Source organism: Budorcas taxicolor, chromosome 12 (genome assembly GCF_023091745.1).
Source record: "Budorcas taxicolor isolate Tak-1 chromosome 12, Takin1.1, whole genome shotgun sequence".
Taxonomy (NCBI): domain Eukaryota; kingdom Metazoa; phylum Chordata; class Mammalia; order Artiodactyla; family Bovidae; genus Budorcas; species Budorcas taxicolor.
Genome location: NC_068921.1, coordinates 31,273,072 through 31,291,168, shown reverse-complemented (window position 1 = coordinate 31,291,168; position 18,097 = coordinate 31,273,072). Strand labels below are relative to the sequence as shown.

At 43.8% G+C, this 18,097-nt stretch overlaps 1 protein-coding gene across 1 annotated transcript in view; it reads left to right on the top strand.

Moving 5' to 3' along the window:
* MTUS2 (microtubule associated scaffold protein 2) overlaps nucleotides 1-18,097 on the top strand; it is a 256,633-nt gene that overhangs the window by 3,384 nt on the left and 235,152 nt on the right. The window contains exons 2-3 of the mRNA XM_052650268.1: nucleotides 3,041-3,281; nucleotides 17,033-17,035. Of these exons, the coding sequence (XP_052506228.1) occupies nucleotides 3,041-3,281; nucleotides 17,033-17,035 (244 nt within the window). The remainder of the gene's footprint in view (nucleotides 1-3,040; nucleotides 3,282-17,032; nucleotides 17,036-18,097) is intronic.

Sequence of the window (18,097 nt, the reverse complement as noted above, 5' to 3'; positions counted from 1 at the left end):
TGTCAGTGCCGCGGGGCTGGGGCCAGTTGTTCTCCCAGAGCTCAGAGAGCAGGTTTTCTCTGGACTCGGATCTCGTGACAGCCAGCGATCGATTGAGAGGAAAGAGGCCAGATCAGTGTTCCCCTTGACACCCTCCAGGTCTGCCCAGGCCGCTGTGGACACGGACTGGAGCCGGTAGGATGGCTCAGCTGTTAGGATGCCCTCCGTCTGGCTCCTTCACTTCCTGACCACCTGGCCGGCCTTCCCGCTCCTTTTGCTGCCTCAGGGCCTTTGCACGTCCCTCTGCTCAGGATATTCTCCTCTCAGATACCTGAGAGACTGTCCTTCACATTTTGTAGTTCTCTGTTCAGAATATCACTCCAGTACGGAGTTTCGTTTGAGGGAGTGTAGGTGGTCCTGTGGTAAAGTATCTGCCTGCCAGTGCAGGAGATTCAGAAGACTAGGACTTGATCCCTAGGTTGGAAAGAGCTCCTAGAGAAGGAGATGGCTACCCACGCCAGTGTTCTTGCCGGGAAAACTCCAAGGGCAGAGGAGCCTTGTGAGCTACAGTCCATGGGGTGGCAGGGAGTTGGACACGACTGAGCACGCTTCATTCAGTTTTTCAAATAAAGCAGTTCTGTGCCACCTTCTCCCCCCCAAAGAGATACCCCAGATTTTTCTCTGAGAAACACCTTTGTGAGAAAACCTGTATTTGGAGATACAGGCAAGAATCCTGTTCTTTCTCTGTGGCCCGTCTTAGCGTTTCTTGTGTATATTGTCCGTCTTTGTGGCTTCTGGTCCTTCCGTAAAATACAGAGTAGTTTCTGCTTTAGATGCACATCCCTCCCTGCCCACCCCTCAGATATTCTGCAGTCTTAACCGTGTGGAAGCCGTCCCAAGTCTTCACGAAGTGGCTTGAGTGTTTCTGCAGCTTTAGTAGCTCTGAGGGGTCGGGAGAGACCCCGTTAGCACAGGGACAGAAGTACCACTGGGCACCATCCCCATGATCTGAGGACTGTTTTCTGCCTTAATCAGAGAATCTAGGGCCCAGACCCTTTCTTCAGGCTACAGTAAGAATCTATTTGCTTGTGTGCCTGAAATGATTTTAGAAATTTGAAATCACGAGGATTCTTTAGTTTGCTTTTAAATTATTTCTCTAAAAATACTCTATTGGAGAAGGAGGGGGAAAAAAGCTCCATTTGAGGTTAATCTCTCTGTGTCTATGACTGCAGTGACACCTGCTGTGTTTTGTCATCCAAGATGAAAGTAAAGAGTGTGACGCTTTTTTGTAGACGCTCTTGTTTTATTAAAAATGCACAGATTAGACATCTAAGGAATACTTTTTGTTATCTTACCAGAGACAAATTACCCAACAAAATGACAGGCACTGAAGTTCTTGTAACTGTTAAGGTCGTTTTTGAATGGTGGCATGATGAATTTTGACCCAGGAAACCTATCCAGTTTGAAAACAATGGAATAATTACTGAGATAAGACATTGCAATCTGAAAAAGCCAATAGATGTAGGTTAGAAATGATAATTTCTTCACGAGAGCACCTGCTGAAATACATGAACAATGACACCAAACATTTAGACACTAAAATTTAAAAATCGAGGGAATATGAGTATAATTGAAATGCCAAAGATTGATAGTGAGAGAGTAAGTAGAAATAGTAAAAATTTCATCAGGAGCAGATGTAGAATACTCTTTCATAGGAATAGAATTTGCTGGAGCCTGAGTTCAGTCTATCTACTATAGCGATCATACATATTTTACAATGTGATTATGATAAAACTTTAAAGGCCTCATCTTTTGTTTCAATAATGTCGATTTAAAGAGAACTTTTATCTATTTCAGCATTAAAAGAGTATTAAATTAAGGGTTTATCTCTTCAGCAGCCTGGATCACAGCTTTATAGCTTCTATTAAAGAATGTTGTTAAATGCCTGTGATTCCTGAATAGATAGGGGTTTGACTTGTAAAATGTATTGTGATTTAGAGTAGACTTAATTAACATGTATGTCTTTTCATAAGCCTCTGACTCTTATTTTTTTTTTAACTTGAAGTAAGATTATTTTTCAGTGACTTATGTTCTTCATTTCTAGCACGAGGAAACACTGATGCTATGAACAGGCTTTGTGAGTACAGAATTGCATATATAAAAGGTAGCCATATGATTGCATATATGTAAGGCAGCCATCCATTGTGTTCTAATCCAAACTGTTAACCACAGGGAATAGTAACATGATAACATGATGCTATGTTATTGGATTCAGGAAAGAATGAAACATGATTCCTTTATTTAATAGATGTTTGTTGATTTCAGCTCTGTGCTAGACATTGTTCTAGGTGCTATGAATTCAACAGTCAACAAGACTCTGCCCCAAAACTTCCATTCTAGCGAAACTTGCTCAAACATTCCTGGAGGCACCACCATACTAGGGAAGACAATCAGAGGTAATTCAGTCTCTCATTTTTAATTATATCAACAGAATATAGAGGCCTGAAAACACATCTTTCCATTAACGTCTCTATTCTTCCATTAAATAACCTTTCCTCCCTCATTAACAATGCATAGTTTATTTCCTAAGTAGCCTAATAAAGACTTAACCTAAATTGATAAAGTTCATCAACCTGTTATAAGACAAGGTCACCAGCAAAGCTGTGCCTTTTCTCCTTAGGAATAATGAAACTTTCATAATTCCATGAACATCTGCTAAATTCTTGCCTTGCATCATTGACATTACTTATAGACTGACTACTTGCACAAATTCCAATGATTTCATAGTGATAAAATTTTAAAATCTTATGGAGGGAGTTCTTGTTTCTCCCAGTGGAATGTAGATTCATAGAGTATTAGAACCAGCATAGACCGAAGGGATCATCCCGTTGCGGTCAACTTAGAGATGAAGAGCCTGGGCCCAGAGAAGGTAAGTGATGGGTGATGGAGCAGCTCAGTGATGCCAGAGTGGTCATTGTTGGAGCCCTGGTCGTAGGACGAGGTTCAACGCTCATCCTATGATGTGCGGTTTTCTGATTGAGCTTCTGGTCATTTATCCTAGGTTGCAGAGCGCCCTGGAAAAGAAGAATTTTGTTCTCCTCCCTATACTCATTACGAAGTTCCCCCAACTTTCTATCGATCGGCCATGCTCCTTAAGCCCCAGCTGGGATTGGGTGCGATGTCACGTTTACCGTCTGCCAAGAGCAGGATCCTGATTGCGAGTCAGAGGTCTTCAGCGAGTGCCATCCACCCACCGGGAACCATAGCCGCAGCTGCCAGTCTCTACAATTCCGACCCTGCAGGTAACCAGTGCAGCAGGGACTGCTTTTCCTGCTGTGCTTTAAAATAGTGAGCGAATAAAATGAGGGTAGCTGTCTAAAGTAGGAACGCCTCTCCTTCTTTAGAAGGGCCTTTTTCCGTTCTTCTATTTGATTGTAGATATGGACACTTGTCAAGACTCCTCTATCTACTGCTGTCTTCCTCTGTGTCACCCTTAAAATGACGGCCCTATAATTACCACTTGACAGCTTTTAGTTTCTCCCCTCCCTGATACATCTTATGGACCAGGGTTCAAAAAATTGTTTCTCTAAAGGGCTACCTAGTATTGATACATATTTTAGGCTCTCTGGACCATAATGATCTGTGTTGTAACTACTTAGCATGCATGTGGCCAGAGACAGTATATGCATGCATGGGTGCACCTGTGTTTCAACACAGCTCAATTTGCACAGATGCAGGCACACCGTGGAGATGCTGTGGGTTCAGTTCCAGTATTTGCTTCGCGCAGTAAAGCGAGTTTTGAGGGTTTGTGTGTGTGTGTGTGTGTGTGTGGCTTCCCAGTGCACCTAAAAATTACGCTCATGCTGTGTCTGGTCAGTCTCTCAGTCATGTCCAGCTCTTTGTGAACCCATGGACTATAGCCCACCAGGCTCTTCTGTCCACGGGATTTTCCAGGCAAGAGTACTGGAGTATGTGGGATAGCCATTCCCTCCTCCAGGGGATCTTCCCGACCCAGGAATTGAACTCATGTGTCCTGTCTCTCCTCCATTGCAGACAGATTCTTTACCCACTGAGCCATCTGGGAAGCACTGGAGTCTATTAAATGTAGACTATTAAAGTCTATTAAATGCAACAACATTATGTATTAAACATTGCAATAACATTATGTATTAAACATGGCAATAACATTATGTATTAAAAAGCAGTGTATCTACCTCAAGTAAGAGCTGTTTATTTATAAAAAATCTGAACCATCATCTGAGCCTTCAACAAGTCATGCTAATAACATCAAATATGACTGATTATGGATCAACATAACAAGCATAATAGTAATTTAAAAGTTTGAAATATTGTGAGAGTTACCAAAATTTGACACAGAAACATGAAGCGAGCAAATGCTGGTTGGAAAATGGTGCTGATAGAGTCCTTGAGGGAGGTTGCCACAAACTTTCGGTTTATTTAAAAATGCAGCATTTGTGAAGTGCAGTAAAATGAGGTATGTCTGTAGGGGACTGGATTTGGCCTGTGGATAGAGACCTTCCTGAAGTACAGCAGTGACCGTGTCACTCTTTTCAGCTTGTACACGCCTTGAACAACCCGTGTGTGCCCACAGAATGGCCCTCCACCTGCCCCCGCCCCGTCCTGTTCTGCACTGGCTGCTTCTCTGCTTTTCTCTTTCTGTCTCTCTGTCCCTTCTGCTCGTGTCATTTCCTCTAAGTTTTACTTTATTGTCCTGTCTTATTGCGGAAATAATACATACCTGTTGTAAAAAAACTTTGAATATAGAAAAGTATAACGAAGAAAGTCACTGTACTTACATTTTTAGCATCCAGCCAGAGTTAATAATATGGAAATTTTTCTTCCCACGTGTTTCTTTCCGTGCATGCTTTAATAGCTGAATTAATACTGAATGTGAATTTTGATTTTTCCTACTAATATTATATTGTAGGCATTTCCTATGCTGTCAGTGTTTTAGAAATATTTTAATGGCAGCATGAGATTCTGTTTTATTCCCTTACTTATTGTTTTAACAAATTCTGGGTGGTTATTATGTACTAACAGTTGTAAATCGAGGGCTGCAGCAGTGAGCAGAGAACTGCCTTTGTGCAGCTTAGTCTAATGGATGAAATAGACAGTAAAAAAGCACAAAGATAAATGCATTAGTAGAGATTGTGATACGTGTTAGGAAACCGAGAAACATAGTGCTTTGAGAAATTGCAACTGTAAGAGTGTTATATGAATGGGACAAAGGTGGTTCTGGGCAGCCTCTTGGAGGAGGTAGAAGAGTGGGTGGGGAATAGAATCAGGGTTTACTTATGCAAATTGAGCTTTGCTCATTCTCCACTCTCTTCCATAATGTTGCAGTTTGAATCGTTGAATTTATTTGTTTTCTTTCATATTCTTCTCATAGATTATCTGAAGTGTAATTATTGCATAAATGCATATTTTAAACATTTTTTTAAGGCTGACTTATTTTCTAGAAAATGTGTAATAATTATTTTTATACTGTTGCTGAAATGCTTCTCAATGCCACACCCTTGCCAGTGTTGAGTATTACCGTTACAGTGATTATCACCACTACTGCTGTTATTATTGTATTTCTTTTTAAAAACGTTATATTTTACTTTGCTGCATTGGGCCTTAGTTGTGGCATGCAAACTTCGTTGTAGCAAGTGGGATTTCTGACCAGGGGTCACACCCAGGCCCCTTGCATTGGGAGCGTGGACTCTCAGCCACTGGACCACCAGGGAAGTTCCTGCAATTCTTTTATTATTAGTGGAAGAAAACATTTTTTAATCTGTTTGTCATTTTGTGAGTTGTCATTTACTCAGGTGATTACTGGTCGTCATAGTGGTTAGTTGTTTTCTTGGCAAGCACTGCTGTAAAAATCAGATTATTTTTTTACTGGTTCCCGTGATGCATGTGTATTATGATGGATCTACCTGCTGTTACAGGACTGCTGCAGGTTAATTATGTGTTCAGTCACTCATTCAACAATTAGTGCTGCGGGGCAGTTACATGTCAACCTTGTTCTAGGTGTGTGATAAAGCCGTGACAACAGAAAAAAGTCCTGGTCCTTGTTTTAGAGTTTTAGGATGGGAGTGGGCACACTTTTTTTTTTTAGTGGATAAATAAATCACATTGTTTATTGGGAGCAGTTGTTCAGTTGCTCAGTCATGTCTGACTCTTTGCGACCCCATGAACTGCAGCCTGCCAGGCTTTGCTAGTATTGAAGAAAATGAAGCAGAGAAAGACGAGTAGGAAGCTGGGACAGGAAGAAGGGGGATTCCAATTTTATTTTTTGAAGAAGTGGTTTTAAATGTTTGTTTAAGCATCTACTTGCATTTTCTGCTCCCTTTATGTTTTTATGGCTTTTTTGGTTGTTGCTTTGTTTTCATGTATTGTATATATTTCTTTGTTCATGCTCCACGGCACTCAGGATCTTAGTTCCCTGACCATGGATGGAGCCTGAACCCCCTGCATTGGGAGCGTGGAGTCTTAGCCACTGGACCACCAGGGAAGTCCAAGGATTCCAATTTTAAATCAAGTGGTTGGGACAGGCCTCCCTGAGAGATGACCTTTAAGCCAGCCCCCAAAGGAGGGCAGGGAGGAAAGAGCCAGTGCAAAGGCCCTGGGGTGGCAAGAAGGCCAGGGAGGCTGGAGCTGAGTGAGGGGAGGATGGGTTGAGAATGGGAGTGGGACTTGCAGGAGGGGGCTTGCAGGCATGGAGGGGACTTGCAGGAGGCCTCAGAAGGTCAGCAACCTTTGACTCTAAGTGAGGAAACCACTGGAGGCTTTGGAAATGAGGAAGTGGGGCAGTGTGATCGAAGTTTTGCGTCAACAGGACCTCTCTCAAGTCCCAGGTTGAGAGCATGCTCTAAGGGGACAGTTTGTCTGTGTTATCTCCCTTCCCTGCCCCACACACTGCCCTCAACTCTACAGACCTTGTTGTGTGTCTTCAGCTCCCTGTGATGGACAGACTCTGAGCCCCTCCTGCATCTGCTCTGGCATGGACCATGCCTCCAGGCAGAGGGAGTGGCGGTGATCAGGCTCCTCTCTTCATTTTCCTTCTCCAAAGGGTCACATTCTTGTGTTGGCTGTTGCACAATTTCTTCCGAGTCCTCCATGGTAGACTGTCCCACTGGAACCCCCTACCCATTTCCTGTGTGTGTGTGTGTATGTGTGTGTGTTAGTTGCTCAGTTGTGTCTGACCCTTTGTGACCCCGTGGACTATAGCCCGCCAGGCTCCTCTGTCCATGGGATTTCCCAGGCAAGAATACTGGAGTGGGTTGCTGTGCCCTCCTCCAGGGGATCTTCTTGATCCAGGGATGCAGCCCACATCTTTCATGTCTCCTGAATTGGCAGGTGGGTTCTTTACCACTCTATGTGGGGAGCATCGTGGCTTTAGTGTGGCTTAAAAGAACCAGATATGCTATAAATACAAGCTAGTCCACAAAGCATGTTCTCCCAGTTTCTTGTTATAAATTAGCACTCTTTCCTAGGACCCTTAAAATTTTACAGATCTTAAGGTGATTTTGCTGAAAAATAAACCTAATCGCTTCCTTACTTTGCACATAATTTCTTGTTTTGTGTATGGTGTTTTCTGACTCTACAGTCAGGCATAAACCTATGAAGTTTCACTGTCAAACTCAAGATGCTGTTTAAGTACTCAAAGGACAACAGCAGGACTGCTAGTTACCTCCGTTTGTTGTTGTTGAGTGTTGTTGAGTCTTGTGACCCCCTGGACTGTAGCCCACCAGGCCCCACTGTCCATGGGATTTCCTAGGCAGGAATGCTGGAGTGGGTTGCCATTTCCTTCTCCAGGGGATCTTCCCGACCCCAGGAAATGAACCCAGGTCTCCTGCGTCTTCTGCACTGGCAGGTGGATTCTTTACCACTGAGCCAGTAGGGAAGCCCCAGTTGCCTCCCTCTAGGTGGACATAAAATCTGTCTTAGTGAAACCTAAGATTGAATATAAAAACAATTTGTTAAGAAAACACAGTTTTTTATTAGATCCTTCACTACTGAAGAGTTAAACAGGCAGTTCTTTACTGCCTTTTTGGTAGATTTATATATGTTTTATGTTCCTTTTTTTCTGAAAACCATCTCTCATGGCCTAATATGTTATATAAAAATTGTTAACTTATCTAGTGTATACCGTGTCAGGATATAATCTGTATTCATGGAAATAAGTATACCCAGTGTTGCTGAGAGCATGGCAGTCTTGTATCAACTGGGGCACCCTGAGAGAACTGTAATACTTTTGATGGGGATAGTTAAAGTGTCAGAATCAAGTTTTTAAAAGACAAGATGAGAATACTTTACTCTAGAAATAACCAGAGAAGTTCAGTCAGAAAAGGTAAGTTGAGACAGTTTTTTTCAACTTCTTTTGTAATGAATTCTTCTTGGTAAAGGTAAATTTTATTTTGGAGCTCAACATACTGGGTAAACTTGCCTCTTTGGTAAATTTTTTCAAAAGGCAGGTTGAATCCTGCCAAATTTTAAAATGTAGGGCTATCAAGTTAATGTAACATATATTGAAAGACAAGTAAACTTGATTCAGTTCAGTTCAGTCACTCAGTCGTGTCTGACTCTCTGCGATGCCATGAATCACAGCACGCCAGGCCTCCCTGTCGATCACCAACTCTCAGAGTTCACTCAAACTCATGTCCATAGAGTTGGTGATGCCATCCAGCCATCTCATCCTCTGTCGTCCCCTTCTCCTCCTGCCCACAATCCCTCCCAGCATCAGGGTCTTTTCCAGTGAGTCAGCTCTTCGCATGAGGTGGCCAAAGTACTGGAGTTCAGCTTCAGCATCAGTCCTTCCAATGAACACCCAGGACTGATCTTTAGGATGGACTGGTTGGACCTCCTTGCAGTCCAAGGGACTCTCAAGAGTCTTATCCAACACCACACTTCAAAAGCATCAATTCTTTGGTGCTCAGCTTTCTTCACAGTCCAACTCTCACATCCATACATGACCACAGGAAAAACTATAGCCTTGACTAGACGGAGCTTAGTTGGCAAAGTAATGTCTCTGCTTTTGAATATGCTATCTAAGTTGGTCATAACTTTTCTTCCAAGGAGTAAGCGTCTTTTAATTTCATGGCTGCAGTCACCATCTGCAGTGATTTTGGAGCCCCAAAAATAAAGTCTGACACTGTTTCCACTGTTTCCTCATCTATTTGCCATGAAGTGGTGGGACCGGATGCCATGATCTTCGATTTCTGAATGTTGAGCTTTAAGCCAACTTTTTCACTCTCCTCTTTCACTTTCATCAAGAGGTTTTTTAGTTTCTCTTCACTTTCTGCCATAAGGGTGGTGTCATCTGCAAATCTGAGGTTATTGATATTTCTCCCGGCAATCTTGATTCCAGCTTGTGCTTCTTCCAGCCCAGCATTTCTCAAGATGTATTCTGCATATAAGTTAAATAAGCAGGGTGACAATATATACTCCTTTTCCTATTTGGAACCAGTCTGTTGTTCCATGTCCAGTTCTAACTGTTGCTTCCTGACCTGCATATAATTATAACAATTTAAAACAGAAGCATAGTATTAATTTTTGAAAAGTCTGAGTGGTCATGATAATGTCAGAATGGAAACTCTTCGTATAGTGACTGATGTTTGGAATGTAATCAATGAATCCAGTATCTCTCACCTGTCTGCCCGGTCTCCAGGGGCAGGTCTCCCCGCTGGAGCCTGTTTGTATCCCTTTCTTCCTTTTCATGCGGGTCTCCGTACCCCTACCCCATGGCCTCCTTTCAGTTCTTTATGCATTTCAACCCCTTCCTGACAAAAGGGTTCTGTGGTCAGCACGCCTTCTAGAACATACTTCCTCCAGCACACTCCAAGCCCGGCCCTGTCCTCTCCTTCAGGTTTCAACATAAATGTCATGGTTCCAAGGACTTCCCTGGTGGTCCCGTGCTGAGTACTTTACCGCCCAATGCAGGGGTACAGGTTTGATCCCTGGTTGGAGAACTAAGATCCCACATGCCTCATGCCCCAAAACCGAAACATAAAACAGAAGCAATATTGTAACAAATTCAGTGAAGACTTTAAAAGTGGCCCACATCAAAAAAAAAAAATCTTAAAAAGACATAAATGTCATGGCCCTGGAAAGAAACCTGACTGTGATCCCCCTATTCAGGGCCTCTTCCCAATCAGGTACTTTCTAACACATTTTCCTGTTTGTCTCCTTCAGCAGTTTATATCATGGCCTGTAATTCTTATTTTGCCTCCGCACACCGGCCATCTCTCACCCCACTGCAGTGCATAGTCCGTGAGAAAAAGTGAAAGTCACTCAGTTGTGTCTGACTCTTTGCGACCTCACGGACTGTACAGTCCACGGAATTCTCCAGGCCGGAACACTGGAGTGGGTAGCCTCTCCCAGGGGATCTTCCCAGCCCAGGGGTCGAACCCAGGTCTCCCACATTGCAGGCAGATTCTTTTATCAGCTGAGCCACAGGGAAGCCTGAGAATGCTGGAGTGGGTAGCCTATCCCTTCGCCAGCGGATCTTCCCAACCCAGGAACTGAACCAGGGTCTCCTGCATTGCAGGCAGATTCTTTACCATCTGAGCCACCAGGGAAGCCCAGTCTGTGAGAACAGGCATTTAGAACTGCAATATCTATTGAATAAATGTTAACAGTAGCAGCAGCAGTGGGAGCTCTTGTGTGTGTTTTTTTCTTCCCATCATTAGGTAAAGTTGATAAAGTGCTGAGATGATTTGGAGCAGAAGCAGGCAAATTAAGGACAGATAGTAAATATTTTAAGCTTTGTGGGCCAAACAGCCTCTGTTAGAACTACTCCACTCTGCCATCATTAGAGCAGAAGTGGTCACACCAAGTGAACGAGCGTGGCCAGGTTCCAGTAAAGCTCTTTTTACAGAAATAAACGGCCAGCCTGCGGGCTGTATTTTGCTGACCAAATGTGGTTTCAGAGAATCACTGGTGTTTGAATGTTCACATCATTCCTTTATCCAGTATTTTATTCATTCTGCTGTTGAGCAGAGGTTTTCTGGGAACCTGGTGTGGGCCAGGTGCTGGTCTATGTTTGGGATGCACAGATTAAAATATATAGCCCAAACTTGGCAAAAACGTATAGTGAGATAAGAGAGATGCTTTTGATAGAGATTTTCAGAATGCACATGAGCGGGGTCCCCAACTCAGCTTGGGCAGGTGGGGGCTCTTGGAAGGCTTTCCCAGATGAGGAGATGAGATGAGTTTTGCAGGATGAATGGGAGTTTACCAGAAGGGGTAAAGGTAGCATGCGTATACCTGTCAGAGAGAGAGGTCATGAGTGTGGTGAAGCAGATCCCTTACAGGGACCGACTACTCAGTCAGAAGTACCGGAAAATGCTTTATAGGGTGGGGGTGGGGGTGGACACTTAGTCACTGGACACAGGCAGGGCTCAAGCTTCCTTGGGGACATTTGGGTAGAAGTCTCCAAAGGGCAGAAATGGGGACTGGAGAGAGGTCTATGCCAAAGGTCAACATGGGAGTTGTTGTCTCCACCTCGATCTGCGCAGATGGGTAAGAGAGGGAGAATCGAGTAAGGAAAAGGTCACGAAGGGGACTGTGTGCCCACATCTAAGGGGTGACTGAAGGAAGAAGCCTGCAAGAGGCAGGACACCCACCGCAGGGTGGCTGGCTGGTAGGGGACATGGGGGAAAATGCAGTGTTTTAGTCTAATGAAGAGGGAGCATCCGAGGCAGAAAAATGGTCAAATCTGTCTCACAGGAGACAGGGCAAGTAAAAATGCAAAGAGGCGGTTGGGATGGGAAATTAGGAAGCAGTTGGTGACCTAGTTTTGAATGAGCAATTTTAGTAGAATGTGGGGGCGGAAGTCACATATTAGTGAGTTGAGAAGTGAATGAGAAGTGAATGAAAATTGAGGGAGTGGAGGCAATAAGAATAGACTCCTGTTTCTAAGAACGCCCTGGTGGAGAAGAGAGCATGGTGCTCGCTGCCAGGGAAGGGGGGCTGTGTTTTGTTTTGTTGTTCAGACTGTGACCCAGGGGATCTTCCCGACCCAGGGGTCAAACCCATGTCTCCTGCATTGGCAGGCAAATTCTTAACCACTGAGTCACCTGGGAAGCCTCTCCCCGCCAAATGAAAAATAGAATGAAAATAGTTTATTGGCATCATTTAAGTGCCATATCATTATTTTTATCATGGTTTTACTTAATTTCATGAGAACTATATAGCATCTACCAAGAAAAATTTTAATCCAATGGGAAAACATCCCTGTAAAGACAGACCAACAGTGAAATTCCTGAGATGGTCAAAGAGATGAAGAAGGAAATGGCAACCCACTCCAGTATTCCTGCCTGGAGAATCCCATGGACAGAGGAGCCTGGTGGCCTATAGTCCCGGAGGTCACAAAGAGTCGGATACGACTCAGCACAGACACGTGCTCAAGGAGCATATGGCATAACTATGGTTCCTTTGGAGTCTTAATGACACCGGATGACCCTGGGACATATCTCAGAGGCTTCCGAAGAACATTCGGTTTGTTTTGGCATTTGTATTATTAATAGTTTATCTCTCAGTATCACCGTTACTACATACTGCTGGAATGGACGTTCGTAGTGGCTGTGTTTTTATTGTGCGTTTGGCCATCCCCACTTTGGTTTACTTTTGTTGCGACTGAGCATGCCTAAGAATGGCAGGGCATGCCAAACGCCTAAAGCCTGCAGGAAGTAGTACAAATGCAATTTTCCTCAGCCAGGACCCAGAGATAGCTCTGGGTGCTCCCAGTGGCTCTGGGGTGGGTCACAGGCTTAACAGCTATTCTGCTTATTTGGACAAACACTGTTAGTATACATAATAAATATTGAGCACCTACTGTTTGTCAAGTTGTTTTAGGCCCTTAGGATACAACTGTGAACAAGACGAGATCCCCAGGCAGTTACGACGCAGTGTGATTTTGTGCTGTGACCACAAAGTCTTCTGGGCCCAGGGGAACAGAGGAGGGGATCTCACCCCAAGCTGGGGGGCAGGAGAGTTTGTCGGGTGTAGTGTGGTGTGAAGGAGTGAAGGGTTTGATGTTGTTCTTGTGGTACTTCCCTTCCTCTTTCTCCTGGGATGGATGTGTTGTTTCCTTGTTTGTTTTGCTGGAGTATATCCTTGGAAATTTCCAGAGAGAGTTCAAGGAAAGCAAACTCGCTGAGATTTTTGCCTTTCTGAAACTATCTTTAGTCTGCATTTACTAGATCAAATAGAATTTTCTGGGTTGAAAATGAGTTTCTTAGTGTTGCTCAAAAGAAACATGGTGACTATCTGAGAATTTTTTTGGGGGGGTGGGGGTAGGAGACCTGTTTTTATTTCTCTCCAGAAGTTTAGAATCTTCTCTTACCCTTGGTGTTTTAAAAATTCCGTGTGTGTGTGTGTGCATGGGCGCACTGTGTGTCATACAGAGAATGAGAGAAGATGAGAGAGAAAGAGGGAGAGAGAGACAGAAATACGGCAGACAGAGATAGAGAGGAATTCAGAGAGGTGAAGGGAAGGAAGGGAGGGTAAATTGATTTATCTTGCTAGGACTTGCTAAACTCTATTTCCCTTTAGCTTTGGGCAATCATCTCATCATCTTGTGTTTTGTTCAGTCCAACTTCTCTGTTTTCTCTGTCTTCCTAGAATTTCTATTATTTGGTATTTGGACCTCCCAAAGTGGTGAAGTTATGTCTAGTTTTTCTTTCATTTAAAAAAAATTTTTAAAGATTTTTTTCTTGTAGACCATTTTTGAAATCTTTATTGAATTTGTTACCATGTTTTGATTTTTTTTCTTTTTTTTTTTTCTTTGCTGAGAGACATGTGGGATTTAACTTCCCAGGCAGTTCAGTTCAGTTGCTCAGTCATGTCCGACTCTGCGACCCCTTGAACCGCAGCACACCAGGCCTCCGTATCCGTCACCAACTCCCGGAGGTTACTCAAACTCATGCCATTGAGTTGATGATACCATCCAGCCATCTTATCCTTTGTCGTCCCCTTCTCCTCCTGCCTTCAATCTTTCCCAGCATCAGGGTCTTTTCAAATGAGTCAGCTCTTTGCATCAGGTGGCCAAAGGATTGGGGTTTCAGCCTCAACATCAGTCCTTCCAATGAATATTCAAGACTCATTTCCTTTAGGATGGACTGGTTGGATCTCCTGGCTGTGCAAGGGACTCTTTCCAACACCACAGTTCAAAAGCGCACTCAGCTTTCTTTATAGTCCAACTCTCACATCGATACATGACCACTGGAAAAACCATAGCCTTGACTAGATGGACCTTTGTTGGCAAAGCAATGTCTCTGCTTTTAAATATGCTGTCTAGGTTGGTCATAACTTTTCTTCCAAGGAGTGAGCGTCTTTTAATTTCATGGCTAAAGTCACCATCTGCAGTGATTTTGAAGCCCAGGAAAATAAAGTCTGATACTCTTTCCACTTCCCAGTGAGTGAAGTCTCTCAGTCGTGTCCTACTCTTTGTGACCCCATGGACTGTAGCCTACCATGTTCCTCTGTCCATGGGATTTTCCAGGTAAGAGTACTGGAGTGGGTTGCCATTTCCTTTTCCAGAGGATCTTCCCGACCCAGGGATCCAACCCAGGTCTCCTGCATTGTAGGCAGATACTTTACCATCTGAGCCACTTCCCAACCAGAGATCAAACCCATACCTCCTGCATTGGAAGGCCGAGTCTAAACCACTGGGCTGCCAAGGAAGCCTCTATTGTTTTTCTTACATGCGCTCTCTTTCTTCATGCTTTTCCTCCTTTTAGACCGTCCTGCTGGCCTTTATTTTCTAATGCTTCCCTTGAAAGCCTTGTTTTGGCACATCTTCCTGATGTCTGATTGCTTGTTTTCATAGCAGATTTCTGTTCCTTTTATTGTTGCAACATCTTCCCAAATTTCTCTAAGGGCGCCTCTGTCAAAATATCTCCTGTTTCCTAAATTCTCTCTGTAGTCTCAGGGGCAGATTTTGTTTCTCTTGATTTTTTGGTTGCTTGGGTTATGCGGTAAGCTCTTCTCAAAATCTTTGTGATCAGTCATGCTTGCTATTGACTTGGATGAACTTGAAGTCCATTTGTTTGCACTCTGTAGGAGTCTGTTTCCCCTCACCCTGGGGCTTGGCACTGGTGGGCAGGGGGAAGGTGAATTCCTGGTGCTGGGTGCTGCATGGGCAGATGAAGGCCAGGGGTTCTTCCCCTGCCTGCCTCCCTGTCTCAGCCTCTCCCCCCTCCTCCCCGGGATCTGAGGCTCTGTGGCCCTGGCTGTCCGGCTGGAGGTCAGCACTCACTCCCTCTACTGCAGCGCGGATGGCTCTCCTGTCTGCTGCAGCCTGCATGTCTCCTCTGCCCGCCGGCCGGGGACCTTTGTTTCTGTTGCAGAAATTGTTGAAATAGCCGCCTCAGTAAGTAGCTCTTTTCTCTCTCTTGTCCTAGGTTTAAATATGTAAATTGCTTAAGAGAAAGAAGTCACTAAATGTTAGCTCTTATGATGAACTGTACTTCTTCAGATTGAATGACTCTGACTTTAAGGCATCTTTGGTAAGAAAGGGACAAACTGCCTGCGTTCTGTCCACCACCGTGAGCTGGCAAGCCTCCTTTTCCACGTAAATCTAGTCACCAGCACCTCGTAGGGTGCTGTTCAGTAGTGTGAGATGGCTGTTTCCTCAGGCTTGCAGAATAATTCCAAGAACTGTGCTGTTAAACGCATTCTGTAGAGATGCTCTATCATCATAATCTCCTGAGTCTTTTTCTTAGCCAAGAGCGCAAGGGCTTTGAATTTTTTCCTCTGTTTTGCATTGCGACAGCCAGTTATCAGAAAACAGATGATTCAAGGGCATTTGCTCATAAAAATATTGTTCCTTTCAGTGAGCTTTGAGACACTGATGGTTTCCCCGAGAATCACGGATATAAATAAAATCTAAGGCTTTCTCCATCCACACATATAACCACAGCAGTTTAGAAGCGTCGGTAGGTTTAGAGTCATTTACAAATAATTGACTAACTCTGCCATTTCTGTAAGGTGTCCTCGTACAAGGTCACCTGTATTTGACATCTCTTTTTAAACAGCTTCTAAATGTATGCAGATCTGTCCATCAAAAGTATGGCATTTGTGGTATTTATATTACTTGTCCCTTCCTCAAATGTCCTTCGTTTGCAGCACTCTCTCAAGCCTGCACCCGACCCTCCTCTTTCCAATTTCCATTTCTTACCCAAAGCCTTTGAGGAATTTATACACTGACCAATTATGTATAGAGTGGTCAACGCTCCCTAGTGGTGATTTTATTCTTCTACAGTGGAAAACACATCACTGGATGTTTGTGAATCTCTGGATTAAATCCAGCCACTTAAAGTGAGGCAGCAAGATCGAAACAGAAATGCGGATGTAGATGCTCAGATCTTAGACTCTAATAATGCAAAAATGCTTGGTCTCAGTGTTTTAGAGTACTATAAGAAAGTAAAACTCACGATTCGGACCTCAATTAAAGACATACTGCATACATACGTTTATTTGGTTTTGCAGATTGCTTATTGCTCAGTTAGCAGTATTCTGTTTTTACCTTTAGATCCATCCCTTTGCAGCTCTAAAACCATGAACCAAACCAAACCAAAATAAAACAACTTTCACTAGTTCCCTTTCTAGCCTGGGTATTAAACAGTGCCAGTGACCTGGATTGTGGATAGACACACCTGTCCTGAGGTTAGCATTAAACTTAAAAATAATTTCAGGCATTGCTTTAGATTTTCCTGAAGTCTCACCAAAGGGTTTTATTGTCATCTCTCTGCTTCATCATTGGACGTGTATTTCTGACAGTGACCTAGGTCTGATCTTGGCCCAGAAGCCATTTCTTAATTTTGATCTTGTTTATCATTTAGAGATGCTTTGAATTTTCAGTGTGTTGTAACTTCTTAACGTTTAACCATTACTTTATGTTCACATCTTTAGGTTGTCTCTCCATTCTTCTTTTTTACCAGAATAGTAAGCAGCCGGGTAGCATCTTCATTTCTTGGCCTGGAAATCTCCTTAGCAGGAGTCCTGAATTCTTTAGATACAATTTCTACATTCCATGCCACAGCAGGTAACATTGTTGCTAAACTTTCAGCCACCCTTAACAAGGACTCAGTTCTGTTCAGTTCAGTTCAGTCGCTCAGTGGTGTCCGACTCTTTGCGAGCCCGTGAATCACAGCACGCCAGGCCTCCCTGTCCATCACCAACTCCCAGAGTTCACTCAGACTTATGTCCATCAAGTTAGTGATGCCATCCATCGAGTCAGTGATGCCATCCATTGAGTCAGTGATGCCATCCAGCCATCTCATCCTGGGTCGTCCCCTTCTCCTCCTGCCCCCAATCCCTCCCAGCATCAGAGTCTCACTTTCCATCAATTCCCTCACTTTCAACCCTCACCAACAGCTTCCTCAAAGGCCTTCCTGGGAGTGCGGCTGTCTTAACCATTGGAGCACCAGGGAAGCCCCAGGATATGCATTTTTAGACGCAGTTTCGTTTCTGTCATTATAATGGGCAGATGGTTTTATCCTCATTTTTCTTTTCTCCTTTATAACTTACGTGTTTATCTTTGGTTTCTCTGGTCCTTCCTTGCTGTGCGAGCAGACTTTTCTCAGTTGCGGGGAGCAGGGGGTACCCTCTAGTTGCTGCATGCGGGCTGCTCATTGCAGTGGCTTCTCTTGTTGCAGCTCCTGGGCTCTAGAGTGCTGGCTCAATAGTCGTGGCTCACAGACTTAGCTGCTTTGTGGCACATGGGATCTTCCTGGACCAGGGAGCAATCCCTATGTTGTATCAGCAAGTGGATTCTTACCCACTACACCATCAGGGAGGTCCTGTCCTCATGTTTTCTATGAGGAAACAGATTCAGAGAGTTTGAGTCTGTCCTGAGATTATACACTTGATGTTACCATCAAACCCAGATCTTTAGTACAATCCTGAAACCTGCCACTTCCTTTCTTTCTTTAATTGTGTCTTTCTCATCTCCTGTGGGATGGTTGCAGCTTTAACATTAAAAGTTTTTGCTTATTATCTCCCAACGTGGAGGAGAAAGGAGCTGCTGTTTATTCTTATTCGAGAGTAAAGTGAGAGAGGATTTCTTTCTCAGCCACTAGAACAAAGTGAACCACCTCTCTACAAA